This window comes from Ascaphus truei, chromosome 2 (genome assembly GCF_040206685.1).
Source record: "Ascaphus truei isolate aAscTru1 chromosome 2, aAscTru1.hap1, whole genome shotgun sequence".
NCBI lineage: Eukaryota > Metazoa > Chordata > Amphibia > Anura > Ascaphidae > Ascaphus > Ascaphus truei.
Genome location: NC_134484.1, coordinates 20729094 through 20744018, shown reverse-complemented (window position 1 = coordinate 20744018; position 14925 = coordinate 20729094). Strand labels below are relative to the sequence as shown.

The window sequence follows — 14925 nt, the reverse complement described above, 5'->3', positions numbered from 1 at the left end:
TTTTTTATAACGGTGAAGTTACTTGCTCAATATCACATACAGTACAGCAAGTCACCTAATCTGCCCCTCACGCCTGGCATCTAGCATTTGAGCCTCAATCGGATTGTTATTCTACACACCACAGCAATCAAACTATTTACTGCAAAAGGTTATACACTTCACAAACACAGCAGAAGATTAATAAAAGAGTGAAAGAACAGCATTTACAGGTTTTGATACTTAAGAGAAAGGTATTTATTACCTTAACGGAATCCAGCAAACTCTTCGGGAAAAATCGTTTCAAACCCACATCTTTCCTGAAAGATCACATTATTTATCACATTTAGCATTTTAATAACACAGGACCAGCGTAAGACATTGCAATAAACTTGGACATCTGTTGTAAACAGCAGCACAAACAATTTGGTTTGTCAATGAAGCTTTTAAAGCAGCACTTTAAGCAGCCATTTTTTTTAAATTATTATTTATTTTTTCTCTTCAATACTGTATGTGCATCAATACAATCCACGCAATGATAAGTAATTAGTAAGTTGACAAATCGATCGGCGAAAATCCGGCTCGGGATTCACTAAATGGCTACCAGTGGCTTCCTCGGAAGAGGAAGGGGATGCGTCTTTGTAAATGGTATAGCAACACAAAATGCTTGTTACGTTATAAATAGGGAAAAGGAGCAGCTCAGTGAGTAAAGACAATTCAATTCCCAGCCTTGTGACCTTTGGCAAGTCCCTTTATCTCCCTGTGCCTCAGGCACCAAAAACATAGATTGTAAGCTCTGTGGGGCAGGGACCTGTGCCTGCAAAATGTCTCTAATGTGCTACGTAAAACTAGAAGCGCTATACAAGAACATGCATTTATTATTATAATAATAATAACATTTGTTTAAAAAAAAGATAACGAAAATGCCACAAATATTTTCTCATAGTACAGAACGGATTTATTTTAAAAAAAATTAAAAAAAAAATGTAAACACATATTGCAGACCACCGATCGTGCATGGTCTGCAGCTTTAATCTCAAACTATTAAATAAAAAATACATGTAAAGTTAAGACCCCAATTAATGCATTATTCCTCGGATCCTTTGTAAAGACCCAGAACGCAGTACTACCTCTCTGCAAGAAATATCAGCCTTTGTATGCACCCGCACAGCATACAGAGACTGGCACGATATCGCAGTCTGCAGATACTAGGTGGTGTGATAACTATAGGAAGCATAGAAAGGAGGCTACGCGCAAATGGAGTATCGTGGAATTCAGTTTTGCATGGCACAAGACTTAAAGCAAAGTGCCATTTAATTAACCCTTCACTTGAACTTTTTTTAATCCAAATTGCATCAAGTTCTTGAGTAAGACAAAAAAAAACAAAAAACCTCCATGTAGTGGAAAGCAAATGGTCCCCTGTGTACATATAAACGCGAGAAAGAAAGAATCCCTTTGTGCTGCACTAAGACGACACCTCTACATGAAAATTAAAACTCATTTTATTTCAATCAATTAAAAAAAGATATATGTGTTGAGGTTGACGCAAAAGAACTGTGAACCAAAATATAATAAAAACAAATAAAATGAGGAGAGGCGTAAATGCCGATTAAGACGTGACTGAGTCTTGGTATATCACTTGTTATATATATTTGTAATTATACAATTGAATTAGCTACATCACTTAGTGAATCCAATGGACCTGTGTAAAAAATCGAGGCAACTCCAACAAAAAACACAGGGGAGCTTTCTATCAACTCCAGATCCAGAAATAACGGACATCTTCATTATCAATCTGACAGACTTTGAACTCCGTGACAATCATATTAGGGTATTAAGGAGAGGATTATCATACTCCCCCACGTCCAATATGGACCACTTTGACTGTGTTAAAGACGCAAATCTGTTCGCTAGAAAGTTGCGGTTGCATAAATATTATAAAAAGATACAAGAATCCAGGTCTAGGAATACAGACCAGGAGGGTATGGACAGCAACGATCTAGAAAACCTGGAAATTCTCAGGAGTCTTTAGAGCGAGAATGAAAGAACTCCAGGTACGGGTCCTTTTACCAAACTCAGACCCCGTAGTAAATTCACTCCAAGTATAGATTACTGCAGTAATGTAGAGACCTTTGTGAAAAATATCTAGAACAGATATCAAAGGAAGGGGGAGTGATGAAATGAACAAAGATGAGGGCGGCTCTAAAAGACCTTTCCGAAAGGATCTTCAGATAAGGGTGGCAACATAGTGATATTAAGAACTGACATCTATGTGAAAGAAAATCTTAAGACTTTTGAGGGACAAAAAATGCTATAGAGTTTTGGAACAAACCTAACTATCATCTTCCTAAGAGTTAAAAATACTCCTGGATGGGGGTCTAATTAACTCACTAATATCCAAACAGGAATATAACTATATGTTGAATACCACACCGAAAATAGCAACATTTTATAGTCTTCCGAAAGTTCATAAGCATTTTTTAAACCTGGTCAGGTCGGCCCATTGTTTCAGGAATCGGGAACCTCACTGAGGGACCGAGCGTGTATCTTGACAAGGCCCTGAGAAGTTTTGTTACATCTCATCCATCATATGTGTGAGACACTCAGGACGTGTTGAGAAGACTAGAAGGGATCATAGTTGATAAAGACACTTCTATGTAGCCTCGATGTAGAATCTTTATACACGAGTATCCAACATTGTCAGCATTGATGCAGTTGCATCTTTTCTCTCCACCAGAAACACGCACCATCTTGACCACAATGAATTAGTATGTGAGCTACTGTCATTTGTATTGATCCACAACTGCTTTCAGTTTAATAATTAAATCTACCTCCAGGTACAGGAAACTGCTATGCGGACAACTTGCGCCCCTACATATGCAAACTTGTACCTGGGGTGATGGGAGAAACAGACTGTCTTTAGTGAAAATTTGACAATGTTCGGATCATATCATTCTATGGATCTGCTACATAGAATACATTCTGGTACTATGGAATGGCGGCAAAGAAAGTTTTTTAGCCTTCGTTGAAGTCTTAAATTCAAATCAACATCATTTAAGACTAACACATGAAATCAGTGAAAAAAGTCTGTTTTTGGATCTGTGTGTAACGATTGAGTCAGGAGGCACAATCGGCACTACGGGTCATTTAAAACAAACTGCTACGAATAGCATAAGCTACTCCCCAGTGGATTTCAGCTTTTACGGCAATGTTTTTATTGTGGACAAATCTATTTAAAATATATGTATGAACACTAGTGTTGTACCTAGTCCTCAATTTTGCTGGGTAATGGGTACAGGGTACCCGACAAAAATGGACAATTTCACCAGGCCAGGTACCCTGCCCGGGTAGCATACACTTATCTGCAGCCGGCGGAGGGCGAGGAAGATCGGTACAGAGGGTGAGGAGGACCGCAGCAAACGTCCTGGTGGCGGTGGCAGCAGCAGAAGTCCTTGTTCAGCCGGCGGGAGCAGCGGAACACAATGCACAGCTGATGCCGGTGGGTGCCGGGGAACCATGTGACCGGAGCAGGAGCGTTCCTAATATACAGGCAGGTAGGAGCTGGCTGTCCAATAGGAACACTCCTGCTCCGGTCACATGGTTCCCCGGCTCCCAACAGCATCAGCTGTGCGCTATGTTCCGCTGCTGCCGCCGGCTGCTTCTGCACCCACGATGTCGCCGTGGTTCTCCTCACCCTCCGTCGCCGGCTGCAGGCAAGTGTTGAAGTCTTTTCAGCTGCTCTGAAATTACCCATCGCCAGTTCCGACCCAGTGCCGGTTGCTTGTATACTACTATGACTTTTTAAAGTCATTAAAATGACCTATTTTGCAACTCATTGAATCCGCTCTATTTTTGGTGTGCTTTACTCCATTTTCCCATGAACACAGGCACGCGCACACGCTCAAAAAAACTCACTGGGGATGAGTGAAAAATTGCTGGAGACTTGTTGAGCTGAAAGACCGCAGCTCCTGCAGAACTTCTTCAGCAGTAAGGTGGTCACTCACTGCTCTGGTTACTGAAGTTGCACCCCAGAATGCATTGCATTACAGTGCTATGCAGGGCATTGTGTAATGCGCCTTTAGGAAGCAGAGTATGAGTGACAGCTCTTGTAAAGAGGTTCTGCAGCAGCTGCGGACATCCCTGCGCCGGCTCTGCGGCTGTTGAGTGGCCTTCTGCCCTGGACCGGTGCAGTACAATATACAGCATCATCTTTATCATACATTTGTTTACAATTTTTTGGAAGAAAGGCACTATTTAAAACAATATACAGTATAAAAATAACAAAAAAGCAGCACCAAAACTTCTCCTATAAAAAAAGCCTGGTCACAAGATGTCGTTAATTTTCCTGTCTAAGCAAATTGCTTTCCCATTCAATACTGTACTTACGAGCGCTCAGACATGTGCCCTATATGTAAAAAATTCCTCTTCACTCAAATTAAAACGGTTATCCCAGTCGAATGGTCTGTAGACCTACATGTTTGACAACTGTAATGGAAAATGTTATGATCTAAACTACAAGACTAAATGAGAGCATGCTGGGTGACCTGCTGTGTGACAGCACAGAACATTTAGGTAATGACTTTCGTGCAGACATACGCAGTAAGCTAACTAATGTGTGTTAACCTATCACATGGCTCAACAGTACAAGCAAAAGTATTGCAAGCACCTTCAAAAGGTTAACGAAATATTTTACCTCCCATATATATCACCTTCAGTGCATCTGGGATTTTCCTTGGTTGCTAATGTCCCAGAAGCACTCTCCTTCAGCACATCATTAATAGGATTTATTTCTAGTAACTACCGGATAATATAGCAACAGACTAAGATTTGTGAGAACATTAAAAAAATCTCCACACAGAATACGGAATCATTCTCTGTGTAACTGCAGTGTCTTTACACAGGGTATATGTCAAGATTCACATACATGGAGAGCCTAAATAAACATTCCATATACCCAAATATGAATAGGAACCATTCCTAAAACTCATGCTTCACAACTGTGCTCTGGGCATGGAACACGGGATAAAGAATTAATTTACATAGAACATAATATATGCCAGTTATGTTCTATGGCCATTATTTTGCATCATTTATTCAGTGCCAAGAGCGTATGATTTTAAATGTATTTAGGGTACCTATACACATTGGGACGTCTAGGCGGGGTCAGTAATACTGTATATTTATGGGCATTATTTTATGCCTCCTTTAGTGTAAACAAGAGAAATGTTGCTTGCTGTGCAAGTCCCTGTAGACCTTTATCTAGCCAAGACCTGCATATTAATGTAGAATACACAACCCCTCTGAGCTGCGACACTGCATGTTTGTCACAGTAACATAAAAGGAGCAGTTGCGCCCGTCTGTTTTATGTTCCCTCCCCCCCTTCCCCGCCCATTTTATTAAACACATGGGAAGCAGTAAGGTCTCCGGGGCTGAATCCATGGGGAACAAAATGGTGTCTAAATCTCCTGTGTTCCGAGAGTCGATAGGAAGCCTCAGCCCCATGTGACAGGTGGGATTTACATATCGGTAAGTAACCGACGGCAACTTGTCTGGTACATAAGCATAATAATTTTCATTTAAAAAAAATAAAAAATCTTAAAAGAGCTTTGTTTATTTATTTTATTTGCATCGCTATCTCGTAACTGTGAAAACACCTGTACGGTACATATCAAGCTGCAGAAACCAGAGTGAGATTGAACCTGTGAGGTATTTTTAACACGGTACAGTATTTTGACAGGGGCCTGTTGCACCTTCGTGTTTTGCTTCTATATTTAAATGCACAGTTCCACTTACTTGGTCAACAGACCAGAAACTAATGAGTGAATGGACATGTCTCATGCTTCACTTCCATGTATCATGTCTCATGTCACTCAGTGACTGGACTACAGAGAAGGATTCTGGATAATAATTACATTGAATGTGTAAATATTAGCTTCCTATTAATTGTGTACATATATATTGCACAGAGATTTTGCCAGCTGGATTATACTGCAACAAGGCCAGACTTAAGGCAGGACACATCCAGAAAATCACTTGTACACAGCTAATTCAGCATGAGACTGCATAGAGGTTTTGTTGATTGTTCAAAACATATTTACTTGTTCATATTGGTCACTTACTTGTGAAATCCTACAGTACCATATCTCTCAATGTGCTAGTCCTGATCACCAGCCCTATTCAACCATGAGTGCCGGCAGGGCCGAGACACCAGTGCCACAGACACACTGCGGCGTCGCTGATAAGGAGAATGGATGAGTCGTCGCAGTCGTCCTATTTTGTCCAGACCGCTCCCTGGGAGCGCAGAACACCATCTCCAGTAGAAAAACGAGCAGAATAACCATGATGGAGCCACCAAGTCATGGGGCACCCAAAGGGTTAAAGCACTATATAATGCATATACCGTGGTATTTGTGGTGTGTGATCCCCAGCATTAGGCTTATAATCATACATTTGCAAAGTTAAATCCCCATACCCACCTTTAATTTTCACAACGCAGAGACAACCATCAAACCCACACGGACTAGTCTTAAATGCCAATAGGTATCCTTGAAGTGGTGGCTCTGTACTTTCTAAAGCTACACACAGCTGTATGAGATGCTTAATGTAACAGAAGGCGGATTTAGAAATATTACTGAAAAAGGGAGGGGGGGGGGAGAAGCAAAGTGACGATGATTTAGGAAATTATACGGACTTAAGTGGAACACAGCATCCATTCCAGTGTTCCCTCACAGCATCCATTCCAGTGTTCCCTCACAGCATCCATTCCAGTGTTCCCTCACAGCATCCATTCCAGTGTTCCCTCACAGCATCCATTCCAGTGTTCCCTCACAGCATCCATTCCAGTGTTCCCTCACAGCATCCATTCCAGTGTTCCCTCACAGCATCCATTCCAGTGTTCCCTCACAGAATCTGCAGTTTGAAGCAGTCTTGACAGCAATGCAATTATTTCAGCTGCCGATCGATCGGTGCAGATCCTGCTTTGCAAGCAATGCAATAAGTATCATCTAATACTACACAACTAATTTATTTAAAATAATAATAATAAAATACAGTAGGATTTTCAATTAACTGTTTAAAAAAAACATTTGAACCAATTTGGGAAGCCAGCGTGAGATGTGGATACATCCCTGAGCATGTATTGAAATTATACTGAATAAAATAGTAGCATAGTTGGAACATGGAACAGTGATTTTATTCCAACTTCGCCATACATTGCTCAGCAAACCTGCATATTAAAGAGATTAAGATAGATACTTACTCTAAGACTTCGTAGTTGGATTTCTTTTCTAGGGCATTGCCTCTCATCTCCCCATAAGATCTCCTACAAGAACAAAGTCACAACGTTACATTTTCCTTAAACGCATGTGTTTCATTGGGATATAATGCGGGAAAGTATTTATCACCAAAATATTAGCCTTCAGCGAAGATTTTTAAGTAGCCTGCCCCCTCCCGATGGGAACTGAAGAGGGTCCTCCAGAACTATTTTAAGTGGTGGAACACCCACTGTTCCTGAGATACTTACAGGGTTTAAATCTCTCTAGGGGAAACAAAATGGCAGCCAATAGGAAGCTGCAATGAAATTGGTAACCATTTAAATCCCTGTTAAAAACTAGGAAGTAATACTGGTAACTTCCTGCGTTTAACATAATTATGTACCTCACTGATTAACGAGTTGCATATGTACAGTGGTGTTGGACAAGTTTTTAAAAAGTCCTATTTCTGGATTTACATTTCCTGCAATAGCAGCTAGTACTCCATAAATAAGATAATATAAATATTTCTTGCTCTACTTTGCCATTCCGCAATTAGCTCACGATATTAAAAGCACAGCATACCCAACTCATGTTAAAAAATAAGTCATCTTTTGGTTTTAATGAATCATTAGTAATCATTTATTTTAAGAATTCAAATCCAATTAGCCACAGCGCAGGCAGAAGACAAAGCCTGCTGCACATATAGAACATTTACACTGCGATACTGGCAGAAATGCCAGCACGGCTTTGCTGACCCTTCCGGCAGCGATGGGATTCAATATATTATCTTAACCCTAGCTCAGTTTTTTGAAACATTGTTATTAGGCAGCTGCTCACAAAACAATTGTGAGTTAAAGACAAACAACTGCAAAAATAGCCCTCAATATTAATTCTACAGCTGCTGGGTTCATCGCTGTGAAACAAGAGTCATTCAAGCTGTAAACAGGAATGAAAGGTTCATGTGTCAGGGGTGGGCGACTCCAGTCCTCAAGGGCCACCAACCAGCCAGGTTTTAAGGATATCCCTGCTACCCACCCCTGCCTTAGCCCCACAAGTGCGGTATTATCCAGATCGCAACCTCAGGACGTGCGCTTATTGAGCGGTTTGGGTATTAGCTTACCGTATTTCAAGGCAACCCAGCTTCAATGCAATTTCCTGGTCCACTTGATCTGCTATTTCTAACATGTAGTCATTTTTCACCTACAAAACAACAAATGGACAACAATGAGACAGCGGAAGAAGTGATATTGATAAACTTTGCACCCGCGGAGCATGGAACACATTGTCGGATTCTCCGGCAGCATAAGAGTTTTAATGGCGCACACGCCTGTAATCTATGTCTAAAAGCCTAAGTGTTCCCCAACAACCTTTAATGTAAATCCCTTCATATTCCTTAGCATTCCAAAAATACAATAAATATAGACTTGTGTAGAAGATCCCACTATCCTCAAAGAAACAATCAATGGTGCAAAGATGCGATCATGTAATTTAACACACGGTTTGTACTAACTGGGTACCTTACACTTTACGATAGGAGATGGAAGCTCTGCTAATGCACTGTTATTACACACATACATGCACACGGTGTGAAAAGCGAGAGAAACACAAAGGTATTATCCTTTATATCTTTTACGCATGCACCGATTTAACCTATTATAAACTATCCATTTACTTATAGTGACAAAGAAAAAGCAATGAGACAAAATTGAAGCTCTGTCAGCAGTAACACATTTACCCATAACCACATAACACCCCAATGAAACAATTTTTTTTTAATCATAGGCACATTGCCCTGAGCGACGGACATTTACACAGGGGACGGTTCGGGAGTCATGACGGCAGTTTAGGGCATTTTCATTTCATTGTCTATGATGCAGACACAATGTATGCACAATCTTATGGAACCTGCTTAGAAATGACATTATATTCCTTATAGCTGAACAGATGCCACTGCCAATACGGCTCCATCAATTACTACAGTATTTGGTACAAGGCACGGCCGAAAACGCACATATCGCATTTCCCTTCAATGCGTCACTGACCGCTAACAAACATTTCATTTTATTGTGACTTGGCAGTACACTTCTCCACTTATCCAAGAAAGGTGCAAATACTATTGCTGGGATTGGGCTTAATATGTTCTGAATAATCTAACACTTTCCTAGATCAAACAATGTAGAATATTACAATATAACATAAAATAGAAATGATGGCAAACACCTAGTTGGTCTTGAGCAGTAAAATATCGGCCATTACTAAATGCTTTTTCTGGGAATCCCTGCTCCCCCTGCTGCAGCCCCCCAGGGCATCACCAAAGACCGGCTGAAAACCAGACAATTCTAGCATCATCTCAACTTTAATAATAGACATACTAAGTCAATCTAAAATTATACAACTTCATCAAGTTTTTCCCACCACGTTGGGAACGATGCCGATTTGGCAGCCATTGTGAATACCGAAATAGGGACAAAAACCCTGGCAACTAAAAAAGGTCATTATTTCTGGAACCAGGGGATACCCAGAGCTAAATATAGCACGGTCCAGCTCCATGCAGACCCCCTCCTTCCTGATTCACAAATAAGTGAATTTCACATTATTTTCTCTCCATAATGCAAAACAAAGATGGCAAACCAGAAAGAGGAACTAAAGGTAAAGGTGATTAGTACATTTTCAAATATATTTGCTAGACCACGTAAGCAGGAGTGGTAATAAAACCCAATGTACTCAATTAAACTTAAAGTATACTCAGATTACATATAAGCACTGATATATTTGTAAGTTTTCCCTTAACTGCCATTAGAACCATAAGAAGCACTCCGTGACAGCTCGGCATCTGTTGTGCTGAAAGCGCACTTGCTGGGCTGTATAAATGAACGAGGTGCATGACCCCAGCATTTAACTTTCCAGCTGCCACATTTTTAAAGCCATATGCTTCAAACTGCACATTCATACTAGTTTATTTTCTCCAACCTACAGATTGTGAGCCACACAGTGTGTGTGTGTGTGTGTGTGTGTGTGTGTGTGTGTGTGTGTGTGTGTGTGTGTGTGTGTGTGTGTGTGTGTGTGTGTGTGTGTGTCACACACACACACACACAGTGGTGAGAAAAAGTTTGTGAACCCCAATGATAATTACGGAAATTCCATAATTTTTCCATGATAACCTTCTTGAATAAAACCAGTCTTTTCTTGAATAACCAATAGGGTTTATATTAACCAATTCCATGTCTCTTGAAACAAAATGATTAATGCATTAGAGAAAACAATAAGTAATTAAGAGAGTCAGGACATGTGCAAAAGTAATTGAAACAATGGTTTTATCAGCTAAATTAAGGGGGATAATTAGAATCAGGTGTTTAAATAATTAGGTAGATCTTCAGGGGTGAGTTTGGTAGTCACCACCCTATATAAAGATAAGAAACTTTGTGAGTTTGGTCTTCACCATACAGGTGTGTGGAAACACGTCATGCCACAATACAAAGCAATCTCTGAGGACCTCAGAAAAGTAGTTATTGATGCTCATCAGTTTAGAAAGTGTTACAAACCCATTTCTAAAGATTTAGGGCTCCACCAATCCATTGTCAGACAGATAGTCTACAAATAGAGAAATTTCAAGACCACAGGTCACTCTACCCAGGAGTGGTCGTCCTAAAATCACTCCAAGAACAAACCAGCAAATCATGTAGAAAGTCACCAAGAACCCCAGAGTAACATCTAAAGGATCTGCAGGCCACTCTCCCCTTGGCTAATGAGAGTGTTCATGACTCACATGATTAGATTATCTACAATTTAAACCGATGTGAGAGACTGTTAGCAGTTACAGGAAACACTTACTGTAGCAGTTACAGGAAACACTTACTGTAGTTGAAGTTATTGCTGTTCAAGGGGTACTTGACCTAAAAGGTTCACATAGTTTTTCACACATGGATATTGAATGTTGAATAATTTGGGGATAAATAAATGTTGAAAAAGTATCATGTTTTTGTGTCATTTGTTTGATCATGTTATCGTTATCTATTATTGGGACTTCGATCAAGATCTAATAATATTTTAGGTTTTAAATATATGAAAATTGTAAGGGGTTCACAAACACTGATGAGTGTACACGTGGATCTCCATGGAGACGTCACAGGTAAGGGGGGTAATCCTCAGATGACTGTCATCTGTGTTTTAGGGAATCCAATGTTTTAGCGGATCCCTGGAGCTGTACCTCCTTTCTCCTCCAACATCAAACAATGTGTGCCTCTGACTGGATACGTCTGCACCATGGACAGCTGCAGTAGGCAGTCAACAGATGCTGGAAGTGTTCGTGGAACACTCCGTGAAGCCGTCCCAGTAGGGAAGAAAACCCCCAGTGGTTTTCAGCTGTGGTGGGAAAAGTCCAGCATTAGCAAGAATCTCCGGAGCTGGGTGTATTTTAGCTCCCCGCCAATCTGTATGCGTTTGCAATATTTATTGTCCAATCCACAAACAGCTGTAGTTTCCTTCAGACTGGATTTTGTCAAACAACCTTGGACTAACCGGATGTCAGGTATTTCACATGATTGCAAAATGCAGATTACAATCCAAGTAGCAAAAAAGTTCCAACGCGTCTCGTCGCACTCATGCGCCTGTCTCAAGGGAATGGTTAATGTGATATGACGTGATCTTAAATAACTTAAACGTTTCCTAGGTAATGACCAGTTTGAGGTCAAATTTAAAGCTACAGTGCATCTCTAAATTATGTCAATGGGTTCCTATATGGATACATTTGCAAATAAACACACAAATTGATAGTGTACACAATAAGTGATACTTGGTGACGGCTATTACACACAGGTTGCCAAAATCTAAAAATATACACCATACAGTAAAAATAACATTATAAAAATACACAATTAAATTAAAAAAAACACACTACACTGTACATACTTTTCTTAGGCACTACTCAGAGCAGTGGTTTTCAACCTTTTTTTGGTTGAGGAACTCTATTACTTATATCATTAAATTCTGCAAAACCCCAACCTGCTCTCTCTCATCCCACCATATAATATAGAAATAGAGAGCCTATGAGATCAAACTTCTTCTCTTATGCGGAGTGCAACATCTCCGCCATTACTACGTCACTGCTCTGACCATGTGACGTCTGACGTCACACGCTGATTAACACACCGACATGCATTTCCGACTCTTCTGCTTCCTCCAGTGTCAAACATACAGTACAAGAACCGACACAATGCGCATGCGTAGCCCGAGTGGTCGCACGGGTCGCGTTATAGGACAAAATAGTGTTTCTGAGATCAGATGCAATGTGTTTGGGTAGAACCATTTAGGGAAGCCTGCAGAACCCTGGACGAAAAACACTGGCTCCCGCTTCTCTCGAAATATCTGTTACAACTATTTCTGAACTTAGGCCAGGAAGCCGTTTTTAGAATGCTTCCAATTATATTCGACTAATCCTGTTTTATTGCGTTAAGAGGGGGCGGGAAAGCGAAAAACTATTCGCCATTATCCCGAGGGTGGAGCTTCTTTCAGCTGCAACTTTCCTCATTCTCGCATGAAAATAGCATGATGATTTGCATATAAGGAACCAACAAGTACCCATATGGACGTTGACCACTTATTCCTCACATTAAGAAATCAATAAGGAATTTTGATATATTGAAGCATCAGCTCGGACACAATTAAAAATGTTAACTCTTTCCTTGCCCCATGACATAGCCACGTCATGGGTCCTGGCACTCCAGCGGCCCCCTGAAGTAGTGGCTACGTTATAGGCTTTCTGCTCATGTTCTAGGGGAGATGGTATTCTGCACTCCTGTGGAACGCTAAGTAGGATCTATCCAGAAGAGGGCCCCTCTTCTGTTCCTGTAATCAGCGACGTCGCGAATATGATGTGCCGGAGGGGTTATGGTTCGGAGGCCCATTAAGCACCCACAGGGTTAAACTTGTTATAGCACTAAAAGTCAGGATGGTGGACCATGTATTTGAATGTATTATGCCTCAACGGCAGGAGAGGGCAACTCCAGTCCTCAAGGGCCACCAACAGGTCAGGTTTTCAGGCTATCCCCGCATCAGCACAGATGGCTATCTACGACCCATCAATTGGCCCATCTGTCTGCCAATTTCCTATCTTTTGTAAAATCTTAGATCCTATTTGATTTTTGACTGTCCTTATATTTAGGATAACCGTATCATATTAGCCTCTACCACCTGTTGGGAGGCTAAACCAAAAATCCACTATCTCTCCCATGTACTGTAGTACTGCCTCACATTCCCCTAAACTGCTCAAATACATGTAATCCATCAGCAGGTATAGAACATTGTCAATCCGAAATTCACTCATATTTGTAAACATGCAAAAGAAACCATGTTCATATTCTTCTGATATCACGCAGGGTGCACGGAACCTTGCTTATAATGTGCTACCATTGACCAAAAAGCAAGGAGTTAACCCAGAATCAAGCAAAAAAAAAAAAAAAATCCTTTTGAAAACCAAATAAACTCAGCAAATATATAGACGCGCACTGTAACTACCTGAATAATGGATGCACACCCTACAGGCCGATCCAACAGCTGCAGGATGGGGTTGGACTGCCATCTGTCTTCATCTGCTGCCCCATTCAACCAGTCACACCCCCCTCCCCTCAAGGTCACAGACTTTATATCTACTGCAGTTGATCTTTACCATGACCTGTTTATAGCAACTGCCCCTCCCATATGTTAATTATAAGGGCATACGCGTTTGAAAAGAAACTCGGCTGTAAACCATGTATTTTGTGGGCAGAATGACAGTAATTATTCCGTCAGCCATGGAGAGTAAGTCTCCAGATGTCAACGTATTATGTCATGATTCCTTTCTTAGACTTTGATCCGTTAAGCTCCCTCCATGTAGATAGAAGACTAAGTACACAGGACTTGTTCGTCTCAATCCAAACAAACAAGTCTTATATGAAATCAACTACATTCTCATTGCATTAGGTCTCTTGGAGAAAGAATAAAGATCATCAATTGGAATGCGCTCCGAAAAACGTAAACAATAAAACATTGAGAGGGACAGAGCGAGCCACACAAACATGCATATACAGGCACATACATTATTTCCTGCTCGGGGTAATGTTGCAGGGAGGTTTGTCACAGAGGACACATTGTGTTGAGTTTCCCTACTGCTCCCTCTAGTTTCTCTTTGTTGCAGGTAAGGAATCACCTGTAGTCGTATAGTACCACACTGTTACTTTGTGGCAGGGGATGGAATAATAAGACATTGTTCTGTTCTCAGTAAACCAAGAGAGATTTACAATGAACAAGAAGCAGCAGCCACTCTATATGTTCAGTAAGTCATAAGTCTGCAAATTACATTGGGAGGCCTAAAAAGCAATACCCTGGACAAGAAAGTAAGGGCATTTAAAACATTTCATACTTGCAAATTTTCCCACAAATAATAATAAAAAGTACACACACACACACACACACACACACACACACACACACACACACACACACACACACACACACACACACACACACACACACACACACACACACACACACACACACACACACTAAACAAAGAGGAAACTAAAGTTAATAGTACCCACAAAATATTAGAGAAATACTAACATCCACGTTCTAGCTATAATGGTGCTGTGAGGTATATAATATGTATACAGTATAGGAAAAAAGAACCTCCAAAATAAGCACTCGGGGTATACCAAAAAAT

The 14925-nt window shown here is 40.7% G+C and overlaps 1 protein-coding gene across 19 annotated transcripts in view; it reads right to left on the bottom strand.

The window, feature by feature from the left end:
- Positions 1-14925, bottom strand: part of PTK2 (protein tyrosine kinase 2) — a 338626-nt gene that overhangs the window by 134219 nt on the left and 189482 nt on the right. For all 19 annotated transcript variants that reach the window (XM_075581727.1, XM_075581721.1, XM_075581682.1 and 16 more), the window contains 3 exons: positions 8350-8429; positions 7235-7297; positions 242-296 (listed from right to left, as the gene is read on the bottom strand). In XM_075581727.1, coding sequence (XP_075437842.1) covers positions 242-296; positions 7235-7297; positions 8350-8429 — 198 coding nt within the window. The remainder of the gene's footprint in view (positions 1-241; positions 297-7234; positions 7298-8349; positions 8430-14925) is intronic.